Source organism: Numenius arquata, chromosome 2 (assembly GCF_964106895.1).
Source record: "Numenius arquata chromosome 2, bNumArq3.hap1.1, whole genome shotgun sequence".
NCBI classification, from domain to species: domain Eukaryota; kingdom Metazoa; phylum Chordata; class Aves; order Charadriiformes; family Scolopacidae; genus Numenius; species Numenius arquata.
Window position 1 is genome coordinate 53585981 of NC_133577.1, and position 25848 is coordinate 53611828.

Consider the following 25848-nt stretch of genomic DNA (forward strand, 5'->3'; position numbering starts at 1 on the left):
CCCCCAGCCCCTCTAGGTGCCGCCGTAGCGGGCCCGTCCAGCACGGGGGGGAGACCGGGCCGGTAGCGGGGCAGGGCGAGGCGCTACCCGCCGTGAGGCGGTGAGGCCTGGGCCTGCCACTCCTCGGAGGGGCCCTGCGGGGCCGTGCCGCCCCGGCGGGGGAGGGCGCCGGCGGTCCCGGGCGGGGCGGCGGCCGGACTACAAATCCCAGGGAGGGGCGGGCGCGGTCGTTGAAGCGCGGTTGCCGGGCCGCCTTCCCGCCGCCAGGTACGGGGCTGGGGCTGAGGGGGGGGGGGGGGTCCGGGTGTCGGTGGAGCTGTGGCGGGGACTGGGCGGGGGGGGGGGCTTGGAGCTACCGCCGAATTCCCTCCGTGAGGGCCGAGCCCTTCGCTCTCGGCCGTGGGGCGGCCCTGAGGGGGGGGGGTCCGTGTCGGGGGCGGCCCTGAGTGGGGGGGAGGTCCGTGTCGGGGGCGGCCAGCCGCCCTCCTCCTCGGGGGCTGGCGGGTCCCTGCCGGGGGCTGCCCGCCGTCTCCTCGCCCTGCCCTACCCGCCGCCGGGCCTTCCCTCTCCGTCCCCGCGGGGCTCGGGCCGTTGAGGCTCCCACCCGGGCTTGGCCGTTTTGGTGGGTTTCGTGGCGGGGGCGGGGGAGGGCTTGGCGCCTGGGCCTTCCCGGCCCCCGCCAGCGCCAAGGCAGGCACCGGGGAGCCCGGGGAAAGGCTCGGCTCCTCCTTAGCTGTCACCTCGGCTGCCCTGAGCCCGCTCCCTACCCGGGGCGGCCGCCCTTGGCGTGGCAGAAACAGCTTGACCAGAGGCCGAGGCAAATTCCTGACGGGGAGGAAAGGGGAGGGGGGTGGTGGTGGTGGTGGTGTCAGGGGATCTCTGGGAAGCGGCGGTGGGGTTTGGAGGGGTGAGGAAAGGGAGAAGGGTCGGGGGATATCTGGGAAGGAGCGGTGGGGTTTTGGGGGGCAAGGGGAGGAAATGGAGCAGGATCAGGGGATCTCTGGGAAGGGGTGGTGGGGTTTGGGGGGGTGAGGAAAGGGAAGAAGGGTCGGGGATTATCTGGGAAGGAGCGGTGGGGTTTTGGGGGGTGAAGGGAGGAAAGGGAAGAAGGGTCGGGGGATCTCTGGGAAGGGGTGGTGAGGTTTGGGGGGGCGAGGGGAGGAAATGGAGCAGGATCGGGGGATCTCTGGGAAGGGGCAGTGGGCTTTGGGGGGGCGAAGGGAGGAAAGGGAAGAAGGGTCGGGATATCTGGGAAGCGGCGGTGGGGTTTGGGGGGGCGAGGAAAGGGAAGGGAAGAAAGGTCAGGATATCTGGGAAGCGGCGGTGGGGTTTGGGGGGGCGAGGAAAGGGAAGGGAAGAAGGGTCGGGATATCTGGGAAGCGGTGGTGGGGATTGGGGGGGCGAGGAAAGGGAAGAAGGGTCGGGGGATATCTGGGAAGGGGCGGTGTGATTTGGGGGGGCGAGGTGAGGAAATGGAGCAGGATTGGGGGATCTCTGGGACGGGATGGTGGGGTTTGGGGGGGTGAGGAAAGGGAGAAAGGTCAGGGATTATCTGGGAAGCAGCGGCGGGGTTTGGGGGGGCGAGGAAAGGGAAGAAGGGTCGGGGGATCTCTGGGAAGGGGCGGTGGGGTTTGGGGGGGCGAGGGGAGGAAATGGAGCAGGATCGGGGGAATCTCTGGGAAGGGGCGGTGGGGTTTGGGGGCGTGAGGAAAGGGAAAAGGGTCGGGGGATTATCTGGGAAGGGGCGGCGGATTTTGGGGGGGCGAGGTGAGGAAAGGGAGAAGTCCGCTCGGTAGGTGCGGCGTCTCAGCTGGGCTTTGGGGCAAAAGCCTGGCAGGGGTGGGCGAAATATTTGGGCAAAAATTAAGGAGAGGGGTGTCGCTGCCAGCAGGGAGGGACAGCGGGATGAATTCCTGCCCGAGCAGCGCGGTTTCCCGTGTCTAAAGGGAGCTTCCAGACCGGTCTCAGTTAACGAGCTCGGGGGCTTGTTTTAGCACTGTCTCGTTTACTGGCGCTGGAATTGCGTTGCCCGGTGTCCGAGCCGCTGAATGTGCAAGCTTGCAGTTTCACGCTGCCTTAGCATAAATAGTCAAAGCATCAGATAAATGTCAAGCACGGGCGAAGAAAGCGGGTTGTTCTCGTGCTGTCGCTTAACAGTAGGTTGGATGCGCTTGAAATAGAACGGTCTATATGGACTGCTGTGAGCTGGCTGGGCTATTTTAGGTGTTACTAAACCTTGGGGCTGGCATCTTTTTGGGAGACTGGACTGAGGCGGCCACACGGTAGGATTTGCTCTCCGGAGAGAACTTTGCAGGGGCAGTCGGCCGCGCTTGGGGTGGTGCTGTAATTCTGGGGGTGACAGAGCAAGCCCTTGAAAATCTGGGCCACGTTCTGCTGGGTTTCCCCCCACCACCACCCTCCCGCCCTTGCTGTGGGAATTGACTGCAGCAAGGCTAATCTGAGCAGCTTTCGGAAATGGCTCTGGGTTTCTTTCTGTGTGAGTAGAGGAATGAGGCAGCCCAGTGAGCTCCCTTTGCGCAAAGGAGCGGATCCAAGGATGTACATTTTTGTTCCGAGATTATCATCTGACTGCTGTACTTGGGGATGGTTCCTATCTCAAATTAAATGTTTTCATAGTTACTTGTAGGGAGTGGAAATAGAAAGTCTAAAGCCAATAGAACAAACGGCTGAAAGATCTGACTGTAAAAACCGTAATTACTGTTTTGTTTGGGTTTTTTTTTTTTTTCCCCATCTGTGCCACTTTGCTCAAGTCACCAGAGCAGTTTTGGAAGGTATGCCAGTGGGAAATCACGGAGTGATTTTTCTGGTGATCTCAGGTGGCTCTATGCTGTGCTGGTAGACTCTCGTTAGGCGTAAACTTGGGGCAGTTAGGAGGAAGGTTGTTTCAGGCGTTAGGTGCGTCTTCAGACAAAACAGCACAGCCAGAGATTTGGGAGTGTTGTCCGTAGGTGCTGTATTCAAAGAACACAGAGCCGACTTAAATTCTGCTTGTTCCCTTGCTTAGCGGCGAAATGCTCCTGGTGAACTGCTGTGCTCCCTTTGCTGGACGTCGGCACGGGTGAAGAACAAGGTGTCAAAGGGCATCCGTAGGTATTTCTCTGCGAACAGACTTGTGATCTTCCACCCGCGGTCAGGTGTCACGCCTGACTGGAGTGACAGAGCCAGCCTGTGGTCACCCCAAGGCTGTTGTTGCACAACTCTACCCTGGAAGTGTGTACCTGGGCTTGTGGTGCTGTGGGAGAGCTTCAGGCATTTCGGTGGGACCACAGCAGGTTGTTTTGAGCGCTCTTTTAATTTTAGCCTCTCCGTGCTTAGTGGCACAGGAACAGCTCATTGCTCTGCTCACTTAATTTCCGGCGTCATCAGCATCAGGTGCTTCAGCAGCAGGTGAAGTGTAACCTGATTTTTAGAAACGTTCTTATTCCTGGCAATTAATGACAGGATCCCACCAGGGTCCTTTCAGGGTTTCAAGCCAATTTTCCTCTACGTTCTCGGTGCTCGGCTGTAACTCTGGATAGATTATGCCGGACCGGGGAAATGAGGAGTCGTGAAGATTGTGTAGCTGCCTGTATGAGTGCAAAATGAAACGAAAAGATTTTTGGAGAGGTGAAGTGGTGGCTTCAACAGAAGCACACGTGCCATTCACTGAAGAGACCCCAAGAGTGTGTGTGTACGTACGTGTGTTCGGGATGTCCTGTGCGTGGCTTCTCCCAGCTGAGACTCGGGGAAGAGAGGAAGCCAGAGCTTCCTGATCTAAGGTGAGGGAGCATGTGCCGAGCTAACAAAGCATGCGGGAGTGTGGTTTCCTTGATTTTGTTTAGTCTAGAAAATCTCTTCTCCCACTGTTTAAGAAACCCGTGCTTGTTTTGATGGAGCTTTTTGGTCTCCCTATAAGTATATAGTCATAGTTGCTGGGGACCTCGGGGCACGATTCCAGCTGGACGTGCTAAATCAGTCAGAGGAGATTCCTCAGACCTTCAACCAGCTTCTGCTGTGGACGCGGATGAACTGCAAAGGCTGCTCTAAAAGAGGTGCAGCTCCGGGGAGGAAAGGGGTGGCTCAGCAGGATCCAGAAAAGGGACACACGCTTAGCTCAGCATCTGCAGCAATCCCCGTAGAAGGTGAGCCTTCTACATAGAATCATAGAATAGAATGGTTAGAGTTGGAAGGGACCTTAAAGATCATCGAGTTCCAACCCCCCTGCCATGGGCAGGGACACCTCCACTAGAGCAGGTTGCTCAAAGCCCCATCCAGCCTGGCCTTGAACACCTCCAGGGATGGGGCATCCACAACTTCCCTGGGCAAGCTGTTCCAGTGCCTCACCACCCTCACAGGAAAGAATTTCCTCCTAATATCTCATCTAAATCTCCCCTCTTCCAATTTAAAACCCTTACCCCTTGTCCTGTCACTACACTTCCTGACAAAGAGTCCCTCTCTGGCTCTTCTGTAGGCTCCCTTCAGATATTGGAAGGCTGCTCTGAGGTCTCCCCGGAGCCTTCTCTTCTCCAGGCTGAACAACCCCAGCTCTCTCAGCCTGTCTTCATAGGGGAGGTGCTCCATCCCTCTGATCATCTTTGTGGCCCTCTGCTGGACCCCTTCCAACAGGTCCATGTCCTTTCTGTGTTGAGGACTCAGCAGTCAACAGCCTGACTGACTACAGTCAGGCTCTGCTGACTTTTGGCAGTAGCAATAACTTCCGTGACTTAAATGATTCAAGCTTCGCTTTTCCGCCGTGTCAAAACCCTTTCTCTGATCCGCGATGAACGTCAGGGTCACCAACTGTCCCTTTGGTTTGCGGTGCGGAGTGAAAAGCACCTGGTTTGCTTCAGCTCGGATGTGTCGTCCCCCTCCTGAGGCCAGAGCCTTCCTGGTTCTCTGGTACAATTTTCCTCTTACCAGTATTTTTTGTGTTTTATAGCCTATACCCCTGTTGCTGGCGTGCGAAATGTGAAATCACAGAATGTATTTTGCATTACTAACAATTTTCACCCGACTATACAATATTAAGTTAATTCTTTCGTCTCGGTTTTGCTGTTCCCTTCTCCCCCTGGCTGTGCCGTGTGTAATCCTTAAAGAAATCTAAGGCAACGCCGCTTAATGTCAAGTGCATTAATGTCTCCTATTAAGAAGTCCTCGTAGGAATGAGGTTGGAAAGGGGTGTATTTATGTCCTCGTTTATATTGTATAAATTATCATTGGAAAGCAAAACCTGAACTGGAACTTAACAGCGTGCTTAGTTGTAGGACAGAAAATAAGTTTTTTGAGAGGGGGGAAAAAAAACAGTTAACTTGTATTTGAAGATAGTGCAGAGAGGGGAATTGCAGGAGGAAAATTGGCTTTGGGACAGAAGACCGCTCTAATGAAAAGATTTCCAAGAAAGGCAGGAGAGGAGAGGCTGGAGCTGGACGCAGGAAGCACGGGGAGGAGCGGGGGGTCCCCAGGAGACGGGGCTGTGAGGCTGTGCGGGGAGGAGGGACCTGTGTGTGGCCAAAAAGGGGAGAACAAGCGCTTGGCAAAGGCTGGAAGACGTCGTGACAGTTTTGGGGTCGGGTCGCGGCCAGCGGCAGAAGAGGAAGATGGAGTCTGGCTGGATGTTTTTGTGAGAGCGTAGAGAAGAGCACGCGGGTTTGGAAAAACCCTGGCAGCTTGTTAAATCCTGTTTTTTCCTTTGCCTTCTAATATATGATCTGGTAAGGATTGCTTCACACTGCTGATTGTTTTCTTTTCGTAAAGCGGATGAGCGTTCCTGCCTGCCCTGGGTCTGCGGAGCGGCAGCGAGAGGCTGTGCTGGCCGAGCTGTGTCTCTGCGCTGAAGGGGGATCCCACCACCACCATCACCAAGCCGAGGTGAAACCTCAACCCCACCACACGCACCCCCCGGCCTCCCTACCACCACCTGCCTCCTGGGAAGGGCTCATGTCTGGAAGAACCTTTCCCAGGTATTTTAATTGTAGGAAACAACATTGCAACATCATCAACATCATTTCCGACCGTGTAACCAGTTGGGCCTTGAGCTGCTGCCTCTTGGTTTGCCCAGATTAATGTTTTAGGATGTGCAGCCTTCGTTTCCTATGACTAATCTTAATTATGAAACTGTTGCGGGCAGGGTAGCCGGCTCCTGTTGGGGTGGAAGGACCAGCGTCCTGCTCCGGCAGCGGCATGTTCCTTGGCACGCCGCTGGAGTCAACTCCCAAGGGTGAAGAAGAGTTTGGTTTGGTTTTTTTTTTTTTCCAGCCTTTCTGGCAAAAAGAAAAGGCAAGTGGCTTGGTACAATGCCTGCCTGTCACTCCAGGCTGCTGTGTTCCTCTAAACCCAGGAGGAGCCAAGTGGAGAACTTGGAAGTAAGAGTCATCCTCTTAATCTTCCAGGATCGGGCTCAGGCTGAAGGGTGTTGAAAATACTGACGCTGGTGATAAAGTCCAGTTAAGCCCCTGTAAGAGGAGTCTCTTACAGAATCACTTAACTGAGAAGCGATTTTGAGGATCATACTGGTTTGATTTTATTATTTTTTTTCAGTGATAACTCATGACTGAGGCAGGAAACAGATTTAGAAATGTGAAGCCTTCGAAATAGCCTGAAAGGTGACTTTGGTGGTCTCCATGGAAACTCATCTATTCCGTAGCTTTGCGGAGGACTTATACAAGAGGTGCTGCCTGGCTTTTTAAAAAGAAAGTAATTAAAAAAAAAAAAAACAAAACAAAACAAACCAAACCTGCCAAATCTGAATTTGGGTTGGTCCCAGCCATACCGTGAAGCATGACCTGTAGCAGAGGGAGGCTTTTCCTGGGTCCTTCTGGAGCAGCTCTGCTGGAGAAAAGCTTGAGGTGACTTTCTGGGTTGCTGGCTGCAGTTTAGGTTATGGTGGTGGTTGTAATTCTGTGATTCTGTAAGAAGCAGTAGCTTCTCAGGAGGCATTCCTCGGTCCATGGTTGTCCGTTACAAGACTGCAGGACACTCTCCGTTCGGACTTTGCACGTGTTCTGTTGCCGTAACGTTCAGGTACAGAGCATGCTCTGACTGCCAGTCTCTATTTTGGGAACTTTAAAAAGGAATTACTCATATTTTGCTTGAGATTTAGGAGCTCTGGAATGAGGCGACTGGTTCCTGGGTATGGTTTTGAACTGGCTGCGGTACACGTGGCTGGAGCTGGAAGCCTGAGCTTTGTTCCATGCCCGGAGCTCCCTCTTGAGCTGCGTCTCTGGCTTTTTGTGCAGGTGGGGATAAAATGGAATTGTGCAGGTGGGAATTGAGCAGAAGCTGCGGTGACCAGGCTGCTGGTGGGTCGTAGGGGGTGCCTGGGTTGTGAGCGGTGGTTCCGCTTGGCTGAAGGGCTGGGGGAGGCCAGGTGGAGCAGAACAGCCTCTTCTCGCTGCTCTCCAGCTCCATTGGAAACTTTAAACGGGAGGAAAGTTCTGCTTGTGAAGACTCGCTACTTTCCAAAAAAAGAAAAGGGACAGAGGAAACACGTAGGAGTTTTAGTCCTCATTCTAAGGCATCTGCGAGTGTCTCTGCATTCTGCAAATGCTAAAACTGGGTGTGGGGTGGGAGCGCACTGACTGCGTCTTCAAAGAAGCTAGAACCAGGCAACAAAAATGAGAATTTTCTTTCAGGCTGTCTGAAACGCTGATGTCTCTTCCAACGGCTGTTTTTTCAGTTGGGGGGAAAAAACTGCTAAAGAATTGAACTGACCCGCTTTTTCAGAAGCACCTGGGCAGGACCGTGCTCCAGATTCCCAGTTCCGAAGGGGAATCTCTGGAAAAAAATCAGCTGCAGTGACTTCTCTAAGAGCTGATCGAAGCCATCTGTTTGAAGCGTGAAACACGCCAGTTTCTTAACTGAGATATGATGTTACAAAATTTTCATAGTTATGCCTGGATTTGCTGGGCAGGGGGGGAAAAGGCCTTATTCTGATCATTAGCAAAGAGCTTTCTCCCCAGACTAGGGTGTTTCTGATCTCTCGTGTTTAATTAAGCTGGGCCCTAGTGCTCAAATCAATGAGTCCAAACGCTAGTGTTATAGTCCACCCCCGTACTGGGAAGTCGGTTGCTTTAGGGGGGGGTGTAGTTCTTTGGGTGTTGGTGTGGTTTTTTTTTTTTTTTGTATCTATTTTCCTCTGCTGCTTCTCACGACCGACTGGGGAGAGCACGCTCTCTTCCCTCTGGCTCTGTTCTTTTCACCTTCACAAATTGGCTCTCGCTGTGTTTTCATTCATGCGGACAAATTGTTCTGGCATGTACATGACCGGGGCATGGCCGGGTGCGCAGCGCTCGGTTGCCTTTGCCAAAGGTGCTTGGCTTGGGGCTGCCCGTGCGGCCACCCTGAGGTTTGATTTTTTTTCTTTTTCTGTAAGCAAGGGCATCTCTGCTTGCTCTTCCCAGTCTTGCTCAGGTTACGGTACCTGCCTTGGTGTCTCCTTCCCAAGGGGAGAGTAAACAGGAGGCGGATGAGTGACTTCCTCCCCCTCTGCTCTGCCCTGGTGGGGCCCCGTCTGGAGCACTGTGTCCAATTCTGGGCTCCCCAGTTCAAGAAGGATAGGGAACTGCTGGAGAAGGTGCAGCAGAGGGCTACAAAGATGATGAGGGGCCTGGAGCATCTCTCTGATGAGGAAAGACTGAGGGACTTGGGTCTTTTTAGTCTGAAGAGAAGGCTGAGGGGGGGATCTGATCAATGCCTATAAATACTTAAAGGGAGGGTGTCAGGAGGATGGGGCCGGTCTTTTTTCAGTGGTGCCCAGTGACAGGACAAGAGGAAATGGGCACAAACTTGAACATAAGAAGTTCCATCTAAACATGAGGAGGAACTTCTTCACTTTGAGGGTGGCAGAGCCCTGGAAGAGGCTGCCCAGGGAGGTGGTGGAGTCTCCTTCTCTGGAGACGTTCAGACCCCACCTGGACACGTTCCTGTGCAACCTGCTTTGGGTGGACCTGTTTTGGCAGGGGCGTTGGACTAGATGATCTCCAGAGGTTCCTTCTAACCCCGTAACCATTCTGTGATACAGCAATGTGACCTTCGTAGTTGGCGTTCAAGGAAGGTAGGAAGACCTGTGAGATTGATTGTGTCATTTTAGCATTCTGTCTCTATTACAGAGCCAGGTGACGTCGTGGTGGCCCAGGAAGCATGCGGTTGTGGTGCTGGGGACCCTGAAGACTGGCTCGCAGGGAGGAATGCTACGGTGGGCAGTGCACTTGGAAGGTGGGCCGCGGAGGGTGAACCACGCGGCCGTGGCCGTTGGGCACAAAGTCTATTCCTTTGGTGGCTATTGTTCTGGAGAAGACTATGAGACTCTGCGACAGATTGACGTCCATGTTTTTAATGCAGGTAAATGTGTGCTTGTGGTGCACGAAGGAGTGGCTTGCTGGACTCGGTTATTTGTTTTCTTGCCCACTGCTCCTTAACAATATACACTCTGTAACATGCTGTCTGACTCTAATTTCCAAAAAGAGTTACCGGTTTAGATGGGAGCCTCTTCCCTTGTGCAGCCCTATATTTTCAGCTTCAGGGGCAGGGCGCAGAGGGCCTGTAGTTCAGCACACTGCTAGGATAAGGACTCCCTAGAAGTAACCACATAGCCAACGGCTTGGTTTGTCCTTGTTTGCCATGAACGCTAACTCAACTAGGTGCAAAGAGGCGCTGTTTAGCTGGCTAAGGTCCCCCATCCACTTTGCAGGGTGACCGTGCTCAGCTGCCCCTACCGTGGAAGGGTTAGAGTGGGAGCCAGTGCACTCAGTTACGTCTCCAGGTTTAGACTCTTGAGCTGTTTCCCTGGGGGGGGGCAGCTGACAACCGCTGTCAGCATGATGGAGTCAGGAGGGGCATGTGGCTAGGATGGAGGCCTTCCCCTTTTGGCAGCAGCTGTGATGCAGATCATGGAATCACGGAATTTTCAGAGTTGGAAGGGACCTCTCTAGAGGTCCCTAGAGGATCATCTAGTCCAACTCCCCTGCTAAAGCAGGATTGCCCAGAGCACGTTACTCAGGACTGCATCCAGGTGGGTCTTAAAAATCTCCAAAGAAGGGGACTCCACGACCTCCCTGGGCAGCCTGTTCCAGGGCTCTGGCACCCTCACCGGAAAGAAGTTTCTCCTCATATTTGAATGGAACTTCCCATGTTCCAGCTTGTGCCCGTTGCCCCTCATCCTGTCACTGGAAACCACTGAAAAGAGTCCGGCTCCATCATCCTTTAACCCACCCTTTAGGTACTTGTAAACATAGATAAGGTCTCCCCTCAGCCTTCTCTTCTCCAGGCTAAAGAGCCCCAGCTCTTTGAGCCCTTCCTCGTAAGGGAGATGCTCCAATCCCTTAATCATCTTAGTTGCCCTACCTTGGACTCTCTCCAGCATTTCCCTGTCTCTCTTGAACTGGGGAGCCCAGAACTGGACACAGTATTCCAGTTGTGGCCTCACCAGTGCAGAGTGGGGGGGGAGAATGACCTCCCTCAACCCACTGGCCACACTCTTCCCCTCTTGGCAACAAGGGCACATTGCTGGCTCATGGATAGTTTGCTATCCACCAGGACTTCCAGATCCTTCTCCTCAGTAGTGCTTTCCAGCAGGTCCATCCCTAACCTATATTGGTGCCTGGGGTTCTTCCTCCCCAGGTGCAGGGCCCTACACTTGCCCTTGTTGAACCTCATTCGGTTCTTCTCTGCCCAGCTCTCCAGCCTGTCCAGGTCACACTGGATGGCGGCACAGCCCTCTGGAGTGTCGGCCAGTCCTCCCAGTTTGGTATCATCAACAAACTTGCTGATGATACACTCTGTCCCCTCGTCCAGGTCATTGATGAATATGTTGAACAGGACTGGGCCGAGTATTGACCCCTGGGGGACACCGCTGGTTACAGGCCTCCAACTTGACCCTGCTCCATTAATTCACAACGTGGCTTAGCAAAGAAACGGGAGCTGGAGCCGTTTGTGTAGGGTAGCCAGTATCTGTTAGGAGGCTGAGTTTGAGGCCATGACTGTGCTGGGAGAGGCTGTTTTTCGTGATTCAGTGCTCTTTGAACTGAAGAGGTTACTGAGCTGGTCCATGAACAGGCAGGTGGCTGAAAAACTGCACAGGTGCTTGAATGGGTCCAGCTGAGCAGAGACAAGAGTGGAGAGCCGCTGACCAGTTTTGCAGACCGGACAGCATGCTGAATGCTCTCCTAAAAGGCAGGTGGCACGTAGATAAAACTCGTTTGTCTGTAAGATGCAGTGAATTCGCTCCTCTCAATCTGACTGTGGAGAAGACTGACTTGTGCAGTAGTGGATGAAGGTCTTGGTTGCACAGGGCTGCCAAGGTGACCTGCTCACTTGCTCCTGTGCAACCTGCTCTAGGTGGACCTGCTTTGGCAGGGGGGTTGGACTAGATGATCTCCAGAGGTCCCTTCCAACCCCCATGTGATTCTGTAGCTCAGGATCTTGTCAACAAGGGCATTTGTCTCTATTCAGAGACTGGGCTCTCGTGCTCAAGACAGTTGAACGTTGTAGCTTGTAAAACGTGACAGTAGATCCCTGCTCTTATGGTGGAAGCATAATTACTGTCCCCAAAGGAATGCTCTTGCATTGTTTTCCCTTCTTACCACTCCCAAATATTAAAGGATCATGATGCTGCAGTCACCATGTGGGAGGTGGCACTGGCTTCCCAAGCCCTTGCTCAGTTAGCATTGCCAGGCTCCAGTGCTAAAGCCAAGATAACAGCTTTTGAATGATTTCTAACAATCTTCCGAAGAGGAAGACTGTGCTTTAAGTAGGGAACGTCCCTTCTAGCTTGACTTTAGCATTGGCTGTGCTTCCTCAGTGGCCTTTCTGCCTCTGGGGTAGATGCTCAATGTTTAAGCTGCCTGACCCTTTCACTTCCCCTGTGTTAGTATTTCAGACTGTTTGCTGCTCTATTTTGTGTTATCTCCAAGTTGAAAACAAAACCGGAGGCTGTACATGTGGTAGAGGGAAGGTGCGTAGGTGCTTTTATGTAATGGCCGTGTAACACTCGCTGTGACTCTTGTGCTGTCATTAAACCCTGTAATACCTGTTGTCTGCTCTGGCCACCGATGAAAACGACATACAGGCGAAGGAGAACCTGCAATCACAAGGAGCTCCTATTAGTAACACAGGGTTAGCAGGGAGAACTCAGGTATTGATGGGGGTGAAGGAGACAGACAGCTGTCTCGTCTAAAGCCTAAAAACCAAAACAAAAGCAAACAAACCCTGTTGCTACAAAGCTGCTGCGTTGCTTTACCTGAACTACACTACTGCAAGTCCAAATGATGCCTTCAGGTGGGTTCCCGTTGCTGCAGTGAATTATTCCCATGCTGCCCATTCTTCCAGCTTTGACTCTCTTCAAAAATGTCACTAGCCTGAAGTAGTGTCTGCATTCATTATCACCTCTGCACTTTTTTTCTTTTTCCTTTCCCTATTTTTTTTTTCTCTGTGTGTGTGTGTGCTGTACCTTCACTTACAGTCTAGGATGAGCCAGAGTGGAAACCTCTTCAGTGTCATTGATGCAGAATGGAGCCTATTTCTGTCCAGAGTCCTGTGGTCCTCCGGTGCTTCCTCTGGTCTCGCCTGTGACAGGGGCCTGTGGAAAACTGTGCTTCCATATTCCTTAACTAGCTACTGCTCAGGGTCAGACACAGCTTTGTCTTCCTTACTAGACTGCTTCTCACCTTGTCATAGTGTTGGGGTGGGGGGGGGGGAAAGAGCCTTGCAGGATGAGTTGTGAGCATGTGTAGCGGGCTTAGCATTTGACGTGGCCTCAAACTTGTGCTTTCAGTGTCTCTGCGCTGGATCAAGCTGCCTCCAGTGTGGACAAACAGCCGAGACCATGTGAGAGAGGTGCCCTACATGAGGTATGGGCACTCAGCAGTGCTCATAGATGACATCGTCTACATATGGGGTGGTCGCAACGACACTGAGGGAGCCTGCAACGTGCTTTATGCCTTTGATGTCAGTAAGTTCCAGCTTCTCACTCTTCCTTATCACAACTGCCTTTGAGACCTTCTTTCTGCCCCACCGCGCTGCTCCCCAACTTGTTTTGCTCCTCAACAGTCTCTCAACAAAGTGACAGTCTGGAGTAAATGGTGCAAATGGGGAATCGGTGTCGCTGGCTGTTTCAGTAAGTTTAGAAGGGGAGCAGGGTGGCCAATGTGTCTGCACACTTGGCTTGCTGTGAAAACCCTTGAACAGAGGTTACTGAGCTTCTCTAACAGTGGAACTGGTTTTAATTTTTCTGTCAGCCTTATGTGCTCTCTCCAATAGTAAATACAGCTGAAGCACTCTCTCTGTGTGATATATTATTCCTTACTGTGGCTGAAGGTTGTAGCAAGAAGGGGCTAGAAGCTCTCGAGGACTGTGGTTCCTCTGCAGGGTGGTCCTTCTTTCTGAAAGCATAAAGGAGAGTGAGGAATAAAACACAGAAGTAATCAGGGGCAGGATGTGAAGGCATGAGTCAAGTTAGATAAATCTGAAAGATAAACTCCTCAAGCCTTTCAGTTGGCTTCTCCCTAGTGCTGCTGGAGCACATGGGGAGAACGGGTACCATCAGGAACTGGGTGGACAAGAGTGTCAGGAAAGGAAGGGAGTACATCTGGATTCTGGAGGCAAGTCCGTCTAAATACTGACCAGTAACTGGCTTGCTGGACTTGCAAGGAAACCACGTGCCTTGGTGCTTGGTCATGGGTTCCCTTCTTCTCCAGGAAATGTCTCGCAGCTTAGAGCTACTCTCTGAGCACAGGGTCTCCCCCTTCCCCTGACACATGTAGCTGGGAAGCCACCAGTAAACCTCTGCCTACGCAGAGGCATTGTAGCGGGAGCTGCGTGGTCTCCCTGCCAACTCCAGCTCTTTAGCATTAAGTGAAAATTAAGGGAAAGGCCAGACTTCAGTCCTGGTCCAAACCCTCTGCAGCTGTCTGTACACGTTGTGCCTGTCCCCTGCCAATCCTGGAAAGCGAGGCTGGCAGTCGCAGTCCTGCTGCATCTGTGGTACAAGTTCCACTGTAGGAGTTGCATCGGGCTGGATAAAGTCCCGACTGAGTGCAATTTTTTTGTCCCCTGGGGTGCCAGGCAGATCACAAGTCGAGGTCTTTGCCACCTCTAACGTGATGTGTTGCACTTGGGTGAGCTCTTGCTGCTACCGTGTGACTGGGCTTGGAAGCGGCCCCCTGAAGGAAAGGAACTCGATAGCCACTGCAGCTTTCTCACTAGAGGCTGCCCAGGGATTTTGTTGACCTTGCAAGCCCCTTTGTCTGTCTGGTTCCAGCTGGAGCATAGGTGGATCCCTGTGGCCACAGGCCAAGTTCAGAGAAGTTATCCTCGTGAAGAATTTTGCTTTGGCTCCAATATTATCGCCTCCTGAAATAAGCACTGCTCTTGGCAGCTTGCAGTTAGAGAGGGTGGTGGGAATGTCTCTTGCTGCCTTGGGGCTTATCTGTGCCTCTCTGGGCTCTCGGGACAGGTGGCTGTTTGTGCTTGGCAGCGAGTCGCTGGCTTGGCTCCATGTTGCCCTGGCACGGAGAACAACTCTGGCTGAATTTAAAGTCCTCCCCTAAATCAAGCCAACCCCTGGAGCTTGCGGGCTAAGGGGCTGAATCTGGCCGGTGCAGGCGCACGGGGAGCGGTGCGAAGGGAAGAGCGAAGGGTGTAGAGTGAGGAAGGCTCCTCTGGAAGAGGGGATGAGAGCGGAACAAGAGGAGCAGATAAGATAGGGAGAGCTGGGCTGCAGAGGTGGGGATGCGCACAGTAGCTCTGTTGACACGATGAGCTTGTGGTGAAGTGACTTATGCCTGGATTTGAGAGCTGTTTTTCCTTGGTCAGGTAGTCAGCATCTCCGCACCGTGAGGTCAGTTCGGCCACTTAGCGTCCTTGCTTCGTTGTAATTGAAACTGTAAATGCAGAGTTGATACGTGACTCACAAGTAGGCTTTGCAAGGGATTAAATAAAAATAACATTGCTCAAGCAGTGCTGTGCTACTCACGCTTAAAACGTGAGCTGTTTGTCAGGTCAGGCAGGGTCAGCGGCCGTGCCCAGGAGCTGAGACCTCTGTCACTGTGCCACTCTGTGGAGGTCCGGGCAGGTAGCCTTGCCTGAAGAAGCTCGCAGCCTCTCCAGAGAAGCGGGTGCCATGTATGAAAGAGAGAAGGATTTCTGTCTTAAAAACCCAAAACAGTAGCAAAGAGCTATGCCATCCCAACACCTACTGTATTTTCTTAGCGTTGCCTCCTGTTTTGTTTCAGACACGCACAAGTGGTTCACGCCAAAGGTGTCTGGAATGGTCCCAGGAGCGAGAGATGGGCATTCAGCTTGTGTCCTGGCAAAGAGCATGTTTATCTTTGGAGGCTATGAACAGCTGGTGAGTAGTCTCTGTAACTGGTATTTGGCAATCCGTTGGGAAAGACGGTGTTCCTACCCGGGACGTTGGTAGAGAGGGTATACAGGGGCATGTTTGTATCCATAGTTGCTTTCATTTTATAACTCAGCAAAGTTATGGCACTAATCACCCAGGTTGTGCTCATTGTTTTGCAGAGAAGATGTTTGGGAAAGTAGGCCTAAAAAATGTTAGACTTTATTTTTTTTCTTCCCCCAAACATATAGATATACGGGGTAAAAATACAGATTTTTTTTTTTTTATTATTTTTTTTCTGGCTTGTCCCTCAGCCAAATTTAGGTAGATAAATACATAACATTTTTAACAAATATATATTGATCTACATTTTGTTTTAATTTGGCTGAGAAATGAGCCAGAAAAATCACTTTCCAATATCTGCGGTATTGCTGCGAGGTTTTATCCTAATCTGGTGCGTGTTCCCTATATTCCGTACCTGCTCTCACATCTTGCTGATCCCCTCCATGAAACACTTGCCCTCCCATTAAGAATACCTTGAGCTATAGGTCATCCTGCACGAGCTGTCAGCGTGTCTAATGCTCCTTTGAGCAAATCCTTACGCGCTAATCTTTGGAAGTGGGTAAATATCATTCCAGTCTATCACCGAGCTCCAGAAAACCTCTGCAAAGTCGTGTCTATTTATTTGGAAGAAATCTGGGTAATCTTAGCTTCTACCTCTCAATCAGGTGGCCTTAGCAAAGCCAGTTTGACTGTCCTGTTAATGCCCCTTTCTTCTGTCACCGCACGGAGCGGAGGCAGGGTTCTGCTGTGGCTTGTTTGCAGGACAGCCTTGGGGGAAGGAACTGAGGACCAAATAAATAGGAAAGCTCAGGGAGATACAGAACACTTTTGAGAAGAAATGGGCTTTGCCTCCCTCTTGTTAAGTGTGCTGCCTACCCCGACCTTTTGGAGCAAGCACCATGTCTTTTAGGAAGTACTGATTCCAAAGGGATGCTCCAGGTCTGTAGGACAGCATCCTTCCTGGGACCAGATGTGACCAGGCTTCTCAGTCCCTTTGTGACCAGGCTGCTCTGTTGTCTTCCAGGCTGACTGCTTTTCAAACGATATCCATAAATTGGACACCACAAACATGATGTGGACCTTAATCTCTGCCAAGGTCAGTGTCTGCTTTTCACTCTGGGTTGTGGAGGATGTCTCATATCTGCTGTTCTCTGGGGTAGCTGCCCACGCTTGTCTCATAGCTTCTATCTGCTGTGGCTGGGATCTGCAGGAGGGGAAGTTCTCCGGGAGAAGGCAGCCACCCCATCTCCTCCATCAAGATGTGTCATCTCCCTGGGTAGTCTGCAGTCTTTCTCTTATTCTGTTTTACACTGTCCCTGCAGGGTACACCAGCTCGCTGGAGAGACTTCCATTCGGCTACCATCATTGGAACAAAGATGTACGTGTTTGGTGGCAGAGCTGATCGTTTTGGGCCCTTTCACTCCAACAATGAGATCTACTGCAACCGCATCAAAGTATTTGATACAGAAACAAACTCCTGGCTGGACTCTCCTCCAACTCCGGTGCTACCTGAAGGCAGGCGGAGCCATTCAGCATGTGAGTGTGGGTCTGTTGAGCCAGGAGGACAGCGGAAGGAAATTCCTGCCTGCCTCAGAAGGGCTGTCGGGTCTGCTGGGTGGAGATGTGGGTTAGCAAGGGGTGCACAGGGCTTGGCTTCTGTGGCAAGCTGCTGCCCACCAAAAAGCCTTGCACGTAGCCCTGCACGTGAAGGTGACATAAGCAAAAGTGGATAACCAGCACCACTTTGCTCTGTGTTTGATGTTGGGAGAGGGACCTGCTTGGGCTCTACCTTGGGTGGCACGCTGACGTCTACGCTTACTCCCCACAGTCAGCTACAACGGGGAGCTGTATGTATTTGGTGGCTACAACGCACGCCTGAACAGACATTTCCACGACCTCTGGAAATTCAATCCAGGTATTTATGCTTTTAACTTCTTGCAGTGATAGTGCTCAAGGCCCTCAAGTGTGTGAGTGCTCAGATGAGTGTATTGCCTCCAAGGGCTAGGAGCCGGCCTGGGGGAAATGGCTCTTCTGACAGCATCCATAAGAACTTGCTACCGTGCTTGGGACCCCTGTTCCTCCTCAGACTTTCTAACTGAAATTTGGAGACAGTTAAAGAAAGTATTGCTGAAAGACACGGCTAATCAAAGGGTGGTTGGCAAAACTTTGTCTTGTTCTTAAATATGCGGAATTGTTGGCAGAAAAGAAGATAGGGGGAAGCAATGGGGTTCAGGGAGCCAGAGACCGTAGCTAGGGAAACAACTTGAGCTGCAGGATCACCGTACCACGCTCTCTTGGTACCAGATCAAACTCTGCAGCAGAAGGGGTGGCTCTTCAGCTGCTACCCTGGATATCAGTCAACTGTGAACTGCTTCTGGGTCCTCAGAGGCTTTTTGCAGTCCATTAGACTGATTTTATTTCCTAATTGCTTTGCATAGTAAAGTTACCTCAGAGCAGCCAACTTGCTGCTGCCCAAGCTGATCTAGGAGCTAGTGTGAGAGCTCCTGAAGGTTTCAGTGCTTTGCATTAGTGATTAATCACCCCTCAGCATCCTTGCCACAGAGAGCAGCAAGGACAAAGGCTGCTGTCTTCTCCTCCACCTGGTTCAGTACTTCATGCTCCCCTCCCGCAAGCGAGCTGTCCCTGCAGTCCCCGCTCTGCCAGGATGCTCTGCCTTCACAATGGCTGCCAGCAGATGGAGCTGGCTGCTGGGTCTCCCTCCAGATCTGGACCTCAGCAGGGTGCTGGGGGCAGGAGGCTGCCTGATCACACAAATTCACAGATTCTTAATGGTTGGAAAGGACCTCTGAGATCACAGAGTCCAACCATACACACACAAAAGACCCCCACAATCTCGGGCACTAGAGCATGCCCTGAAGTGCCACGTCTACACGTTTCTTAAATACCTCCAGGGATGGCGACTCCACCACCTCCCTGGGCAGGCTGTTCCAGTGCCTGACCACCCTCTCAGGAAAGTCATTCTGCCTAATATCTAATCTAAACCTCCCCTGCCCCAACTTCACACCATTTCCTCTGCTCCTGTCATTATTCCCTTGGGAGAAGAGGCCAACACTCACCTCTCTACACCCTCCTTTGAGGGAGTTGTAGAGGGCAATGAGGTCTCCCCTCAGCCTCCTCTTCTCCAAACTAAACATGGCCAGTTCCTTCAGCCTCTCCTCATATGACTTGTTCTCCAGACCCCTCACCAGCTTGGTGGCTCTCCTCTGGACACGCTCCAGCAGCTCAATGTCCTTCCTGTAGTGAGGGGCCCAGAACTGAACACAGCACTCGAGGTGAGGCCTCACCAGTGCCCAGTCCAGAGGCACCATCACTGCCCTACTCCTGCTGGCCACGCTGTTCCTGATCCAGGCCAGGATGCCGTTGGCCTTCTTGGCCACCTGGGCACACTGCTGGCTCATGTTCAGCCGGCTGTCCACCAACACCCCCAGGTCCTGTTCTGCTGGGCAGCTTTCCAGCCACTCTTCCCTGAGCCTGCAGCGTTGCTTGGGAGCTCTGGAGTTCTGCCCTGTACCAAACTCCCTGTGATGTCCGACCTGCCGCCGTGGCAGCCTGCGGGTGCTGGTGCCCAGGCTTTGCAAGGAAAAGGCAAACCTTTCAAAACCTGCGACTCCTGTCTCAGCAGGCAGAGCGCCAGGGCCGTACCTGGCGTCTGAGCGATGCTCTAGTAACAACCTCATGGAAGTGCATGGTTTTGCCGCTAGCGAGGTGGACAGGGAGGGTGGATGTTGGCTAGTTGCTATCTCTGGGGCAGCGGGCCTCCTGTTTTGCTGTGATCTGTATAAATCCATAACCTGCTTAGACCCGGATCTTGGCCAGGCTCTTGTGACAAGCTGCTGCACTCTTTTCCACCTTTTAGTTTCTCTTTCTTGGAGGAAGATTGAGCCCAAGGGGAAAGGCCCATGTCCTCGACGCCGGCAGTGCTGCTGCAGAGTGGGGGACAAAATCATTCTCTTTGGAGGCACCAGGTGAGTTGTGTGGGGTGGCTCTGCGAGGGGCTTTGCCATTCCTTTCAGCACAGCGTCCCTCCGTGCTCTGCTCCGTGCTGTAGCCAGACGCGCTTTAGAGACACAGGGCAACTGTCCATCTACCTTACGAGCGTAAGAAATCCTGTAGATGAGGGGTGCTCCGAAAAAAAGCTGAGGGGGGCGGATTAAAGATGTGGCGTCAGCTTGTCAAGCACGTGGTGACAAGCCTCCTCGTGCAAGTAGAGGCAGGAGTATGTAACATGCTGTTCAGAGGGAGCTGTGCAGTGGTCGAGCTTTCTGTGAGAGAGGTGGCGGGGAGTTGGGGAGAAGATCTTGCCATCAGAAGGACAAGTGTCCTAGTCTGCTCTGCTCTAGCGGATCTCAGACTGACTTACCCTCCCCTGCAGGCTGCCCTGCTTCTCCCACCAGAGTTTCTTTCTTTCATTGGCAAGTGTGGTGTCTGCCAAGCTGCAGTGGGGTGTCGGCTCAGCTGGGAGCTGTTTGAGGAGCCCATACACATGACAAAGCAACGTTTCCTTCTGTGCCAGTGTTCCTCAGCAAAGTTTCCATTCACAAAAGGGACCTGGTGTTAAGGATTTAGCTGTCAAACACTGGAAGTGATACTGTCAGGGTGCGGGACAGTTGGCTGCGGCCAAAAGCCATAACAGCTGCTAGAAGAAAGGAAGTGGCCCATCACCAGGATACGCTCTGTGCTGTCTGGAATGACAAATTGCAGCTCTGGAGCAGAAGCCTGTTTGCCAGCATCTACCTTGCAGACACATCTGAAATGCTTTCAGCCCTCCACGTGGTTTGGAAAGCTTTGGGGATTTCTCTGGGACAGTGGTTTTTTTTGGGGGATACTTCTGAAGACAGGTTGGGGCAGAGGACAAGGCGGGGCAGGTTCTGCTGATGGGCCGACCATAGCAGTGTGTGATGGAATCAAGGGCCTTCAGGCCCCAGGAGCGCTGGGGGTGTGTGGTTAGCTGTAGAATGTCCGTGTGGGTGTGAGGGACTGCTTAGCGCAGGTGAGGTATGCGGAGGCGCTGAGCTTATCTAGTCTCCTCTACGGATCCTGCGTGCCGCTCTGTAGGGTAGGAGGCTTGGTAGGGTTTGATGGCAGTTTTGGGTGCTCTCAGACGCTGCGGTGTGGATTTGCGTTACAGCAGCAGCCGACCTCTGATGTTAAACCTAGGCGCTCCTCGGAAATGCTGGCAAACCGCAACAAACGTGACGCCAGCCTTTTGGAGTTTGGTTTACCTCTGCCAGGCAACGCAGCAGCACCTCGTCTTTTCCACCAAACGACTTCTGTATTCAATTTGTCCCTTAATCCAAGCTCAACCCCGACGCGGGCCAGTTCATCAGCGCTAGTTTGGGATGGGAAGAGCTGCTGGCAGCCAGGAATGCAGCCTGCTTGGACTGGAGGGAGGGTCTTGCAGGCTGGGGAAAGGGGGAGACGGTGCGGGGGGGAGGACGGAGAGACGACTGTGCTTGTTTCCTGTAACAGTTATCAGGTGTATTCTGGAGCTGCCTGGCGAGATAAGAAGTTTTCCAGGAAGTCGTTGTAATGGAGAACTCCCTGTGGTCCTGCCTCCTGACCTGTGCTCCCTGCCTGGGGAGGGGGAGGGGGAGAGCACGGCGCGGGGGATCTGGCAGGGGGTCCTTGGAGGATGAGCCAGCAAAAGCCCTTTGTGTCTTTGCCTTCCCTTACGGGATTCACGTACACTGTTCAAGAGGCACTTCTGCAGGGTGCCTGCTCCTGTGGCATCCAAACGCTCGGTTTCTTTCGTAGTCCTGCCCCAGCTGTGGTGTCTCACTGTGGCCAGCAGCGATCCTGTCACACGTGTCCCATTCAAGTGACCAAAAAGTCATGTAGCGCTAAGCTCAGCGTTCCCATCGCAGCCAGGGCCCTGGTCTGGTTTCTTCCCAAACCCACCAGCTCTTTAGCATGCGGGGACCGTCAACAGAGGGGAATGAGGGGGGAGAGGGAACGCTGTAAAACGGAGTTTAGCTGAAGAGATGCTGATTCAGGTTTGGCTTGAGGCTGTGTCTTCCCCACCCCCCAAGAAATGCCTGGCTTTGGGGAGGACGTAGGGGGCTCTCACTGGGTACTTGTTGCGAGGCCCGAGAGCGTTTGCCAAGGTGCTGAGTTGCCCTGCAGCTGGAACCAGCAGTTTTGCCAAGCTCTGGCTGGCAAAAGGGTGCCCTGCACCCTGCCTTGTGGGAGTTGTGGCTCTCCTGGTCTTGAACTCCAGGCTTTCCCTAGCTGCTTGCAGTTTGGGAGATTAAAACCACAGACGTGGTGCCTGCTGGCTTTCCTTTGTAAGATAAGGGATGGTCTAGGGTTTCCTGTGACGTGGATGTGAGATTAGATTGCGGCACGGTGAGCGCGCAGGGTTGGAATTAAAGGGGCTCTTGCCTGTATCCGGGCAGATGGGACCCATCAGCCAACGGGTCTTCTCTGCCAGCAGTGAGCTGTGCCCCCCAGTTTGTGCTGGGGAGGGAGAGGGGGAGCAAGTACTGTCTCACGTCCCGTGAGGTGTGAAGCTTAGTGGATCATAGGTGGGGAAGCAAGTGACACTGGGGTGAGAAGTCACTGCATGAGGTCCCAGCCTAAAGGAGTGAGGACACGCTAAATTGCTTTGTGACAAACCGAAGCGGGACTTAAACCACTTCTCCTTTCTTTCAAATTCTCCAAACAGCCACCAGCCATGGGAGTGCTTTTCCCTGGTCCAAGCGCAACTGTTGCAGCACAGGCTGGTGTCTCTGTGTGCTAGGGGATGCAGTGACCAGTCTCTCAGGTGCTTTGGCTGTTCCATCAAGACCTCAGAGGCAGGAAACCATAGGTGAGGCTGGCTGTTCCCAAGAAACATCTGAAGACATAGCTCCTCACTAGCATTCCAAGACCAACATCAGATTGGAAGTATCAACAAATCGGGATTGGTTTAAAATGACTGCTGCGCTGGTCAGTGCATGACACATGTTCAGTTACAGTCTTCTGAAATGCCGTCACCATTTTGGCACAAGCAGGGAGCTGTGGCTGGAGCCCGCAGTGACTCCAGGGTCAGGCTGAGAAACGGCTGTGCTTGCCCTGCCATGCAGATGTTTCCCAGCTGCTTTCTCTAGGCTTCTCTTAAAACATCTCAGTGGCCTTGCTGAAGTGATTGCAGTAGATCTTAACTGTGTGTCGTGGTTTCGGCCGAATTTACCAAAACCGGACCGACAGATGGCCCTTCCCCCCACCCTTTCTCCCCCCCAAAAGAGGAGAGAGGAGGAGAAAGAGATAAGGAGATTCAGAAGTTTAGAATGAACTAAACTACTTTAATGAAGAATTAATATTAAAATAAAAATAAAGATGAAAATAATGAAATAGATACAATATATACAAAACCGTGTCAAGCTCCCAGGATGACAGCCACGTCACCGGCAGGCACTGGGGAAGTCCCAGACAGTGAATTAAAAAAAAAAAAAAAGGGATGTTTTTCTGGCTGCAGGTTGAACTTCTGCACAAAGCACCTTTCGTATATTGTCCTCGGGGAAAGCAGCTGGGCTTATCACACTCGGACCCACTGCAGCGCTGGGGCAGCGTGGTACAGCGCGTGCTGCCTCTGTCCCCAGCAGCATCCGCGCTCCTGAGAGCTTACAGACGGGAGGATCTAGTTGACAGGTTTCCATGGTGTTGTGGTTTGGGCAAAGCAGGACACGTGGCATGACTCGTGAGTAACATAACGGCGTGTGGCAGTCTGCGGATGTCTCACGCAGCCATGGGAAGCTAGAGCTGAGGTGGGCAGGGACGGCACAGCGGTGTGGCCTGTCGCATACGGCTCCTTTTGTTGCTTCTGCAGGTTGCAGAAAATTTGGATGGCCACTAGCTACTTGCTGAGTCCGCCACCATCTCTGGTGATATGGGTCATGACTCCCATGATCTGCGTTCCTCCAGCACAACTAGAGAGCCTTGCAAAAAGTCCTCTTGGGTCTCCAGCTTATCTCACCTACCTCACTGGGGACACCAACACAGCTTTTTGGACTTTGTGCTGTGCCCCTGTGTGGTGTCTGGTTCTTCCTAGATCGGTTGCCTGTCCCATGTGATGTTCTCCCAAATTCTTGTACTTCCCATTGCACGCCTTCCCTTGGCCATGAGGTGAAGCTGGCCTGAGGTCCGTAAAAGGACACGGTGTGGGCTGTGCCGTGCTGCCCCATGTGGTGTTTGGGACCAGGTAGGGTTGGGCTGACCCCTGCCTGCCCAGGCTGTTTGGTCTGTCTGTGTTTCCTAATGTGTTACTAGGGCAGCCTTCCATGATACGGCATCGCTGTGAAGCTGGTTAGTCTCCAGTGGTGCGCTGGGTTCTCCAGGTGATGCTATAACATCCCTTCTCCAGCCTGCTCGGAGTCATCCTCAGCCTCGTCCCGGGGCTCAGCTTTGCCTCTCTGAATAGAGTTCTTTGGAGGGTGGGATCCACTGAAATTGCAGAGCAAACGGAGCCCTGAAACGAGCCTCTTGTTTCCCATCACCCTTCTCGTGCCCCCAAGGTGGGTGCCACAGTTCTGGGAGAGGCCCCGGGGTTGCTCAGTTGTTGGAGAGCGTTTTGGGAGGGACCCGGGACAGGAGGAGTGTGAAACCAGCCGGTGGCTTGTCAATGTACAAGAAGGGAGAAGGGACGTTCCCTGCAGAGTGGGACCTGTGTTTGGTGAGGGGGAGGCTTGCAGCTGGAGTCATTGCGGTCGTGTGTGAGGAGGCGGCAGCTCCCCCATTCCCTGGCTTGCGGAGGAGATGCTGTGCGTTTCTGCCCCCCTGACTCCGTGCGGCTCTGCTCACTCTGCGAGGAGCTGGGAGAGCGATGGCTTTGGGTGCTGCTGGGGGAAGCAGAGGGACAGGAGGGATCAGAGGACCTCTAGATTGGGCAGGCAGGCCAGGAACAGTCCTGGGCTTGCTCAGTCCTTGGGGAGCCCAAGGGACCATCACTGGTGTACAAGCGTTTTAACACTGACTGACCCACTTTGCTTGGCTTCTGCAGCCCGTCTCCAGAGGAAGGAATGGGTGATGAATTCGACCTGATGGATCACTCGGATCTCTACATCCTCGACTTCAGTACGTGAGCGCTCCCTGCCCAGCTTGCACCTCTCACCACAAGGTGCCCTTTGAGCAGGCCCTGCTGTGAAGCACCATACCGTGTCCTACCTGGCTCCGGCTCCCTGCCTCTAGGAGCCAGACGGCTGTCTCTGGCGGGTGTACATGCTTTAAGGCTGACCAGCCGGAGATGCAGCTGCGCTTGCGGGCCTGAGCCGGGCTCACAGCTCTTCATGCACTCCTTCACATAGCTTTCTTGGGGGAGCACAGAAAACTGCTCCAGCCTGTCCCTGGTGTGCACCCTTGCCTTGTCCCTCGGAGGGATGGCTAGGGTGCTCTGCCTTGTTTCCTGTGGCACTGATTGCACGGTGCCTGGACCCCCCCGTGGCATCCGGATGAGCCCTGCTGTGGCTAATTGCCCTCTTTCCGCAGGCCCCAGCCTGAAGACGCTGTGTAAGCTGGCCGTGATTCAGTACAGCCTGGACCAGTCCTGCCTTCCCCACGACATCAGGTACGGCGTGCCTTGCCAGGAGGTCACCCTATGGGTGCTCCCTGTCCTTGGGGTGCTCCAGCCCTGGCTGAGGGCTGCCTGGGGCCCTCCTGGGCACTGTGCAGCTTTGGGGCAGGCTGGGCTGAAGACCACAGCCGAGGCTGGTGTGCAGCGGAGCCGCTCCAGCCACGGAGCTCTGTGTTCGTGCTTTCTCTCAGTGTATCCCATCCCGTTGGTCTGTTACAGATGGGAGCTCTCAGCCATGACAACAAACAGCACCATCAGCCGCCCCATCGTCTCCTCCCAGGGCTGACGCCGGCTCATCCCTCTACCACCCTACCCTCGCCCCTTCACACACTGACCTCTTGCTCTACTGCCTGCATGAGTTTTTTGCCCTTTCAAGCAAGGAACGTGTGAGCTAAGTCTGTCTCGCCTTCGCCAGGCCTCCCTCTGCCCTTGTCACGCTTTGGGCAGCACGAGTGTGCAGGCAGAGCAGGCTGCCGGGGAAGAAATCGTCTCACCCCAACAGTACAACTGTGAACCCCCTCTCCTTGCTGATGGCTCCAGCATCTCCTGCCTTCCTTCCCCTTGCCTGTGGAGCTGCAGCTGTGCTGGCTTGGTCCCTGGCCACTTCCCAAGGGCCTGAATCGACTCTTACCACCAGCCACGGCCCTGCCTTTGGCCTTGGGCTATGAACTGTTTCTGTGCTGCCTCGAGAGAGCGCGGACCTCCACGCCTGCACCCACCAGCGCTGACCGGCTTCCTGGCACCGGATGGCAGGACCCAGCCCCAAGCTGAGCCTGATATGGGGGGCCTGGGCCCAGCTGGACCCTCTGCCCAGCTCCCATTGTAAAACAGCAACTGAGGGGGGGAGTTTTATAAATGCTGAGGCAGACATGCCTTCTGCTGC

At 53.4% G+C, this 25848-nt stretch overlaps 1 protein-coding gene across 8 annotated transcripts; it reads left to right on the top strand.

The window, feature by feature from the left end:
* The first annotated feature begins 211 nt into the window (after positions 1–211).
* KLHDC3 (kelch domain containing 3) lies at positions 212–25848 on the top strand. Of its 8 annotated transcripts, none has more exons than XM_074144670.1 (12): positions 212–267; positions 3026–3111; positions 9108–9339; positions 12770–12946; positions 15228–15343; positions 16422–16493; positions 16720–16933; positions 17226–17312; positions 19275–19383; positions 24396–24469; positions 24881–24959; positions 25185–25847. In XM_074144670.1, the coding sequence occupies exons 3-12, from the start codon at positions 9186–9188 to the stop codon at positions 25249–25251; spliced, it is 1149 nt and encodes a 382-aa protein (XP_074000771.1). In that variant the 5' UTR covers positions 212–267; positions 3026–3111; positions 9108–9185; the 3' UTR covers positions 25252–25847. The 8 variants fall into 8 exon arrangements, with proteins under 8 accessions (XP_074000771.1, XP_074000766.1, XP_074000772.1 ...); XM_074144671.1 differs by having other exon boundaries at positions 220–267; positions 3026–3107; XM_074144664.1 differs by lacking the exon at positions 3026–3111 and adding an exon at positions 5755–5960 and having other exon boundaries at positions 220–267.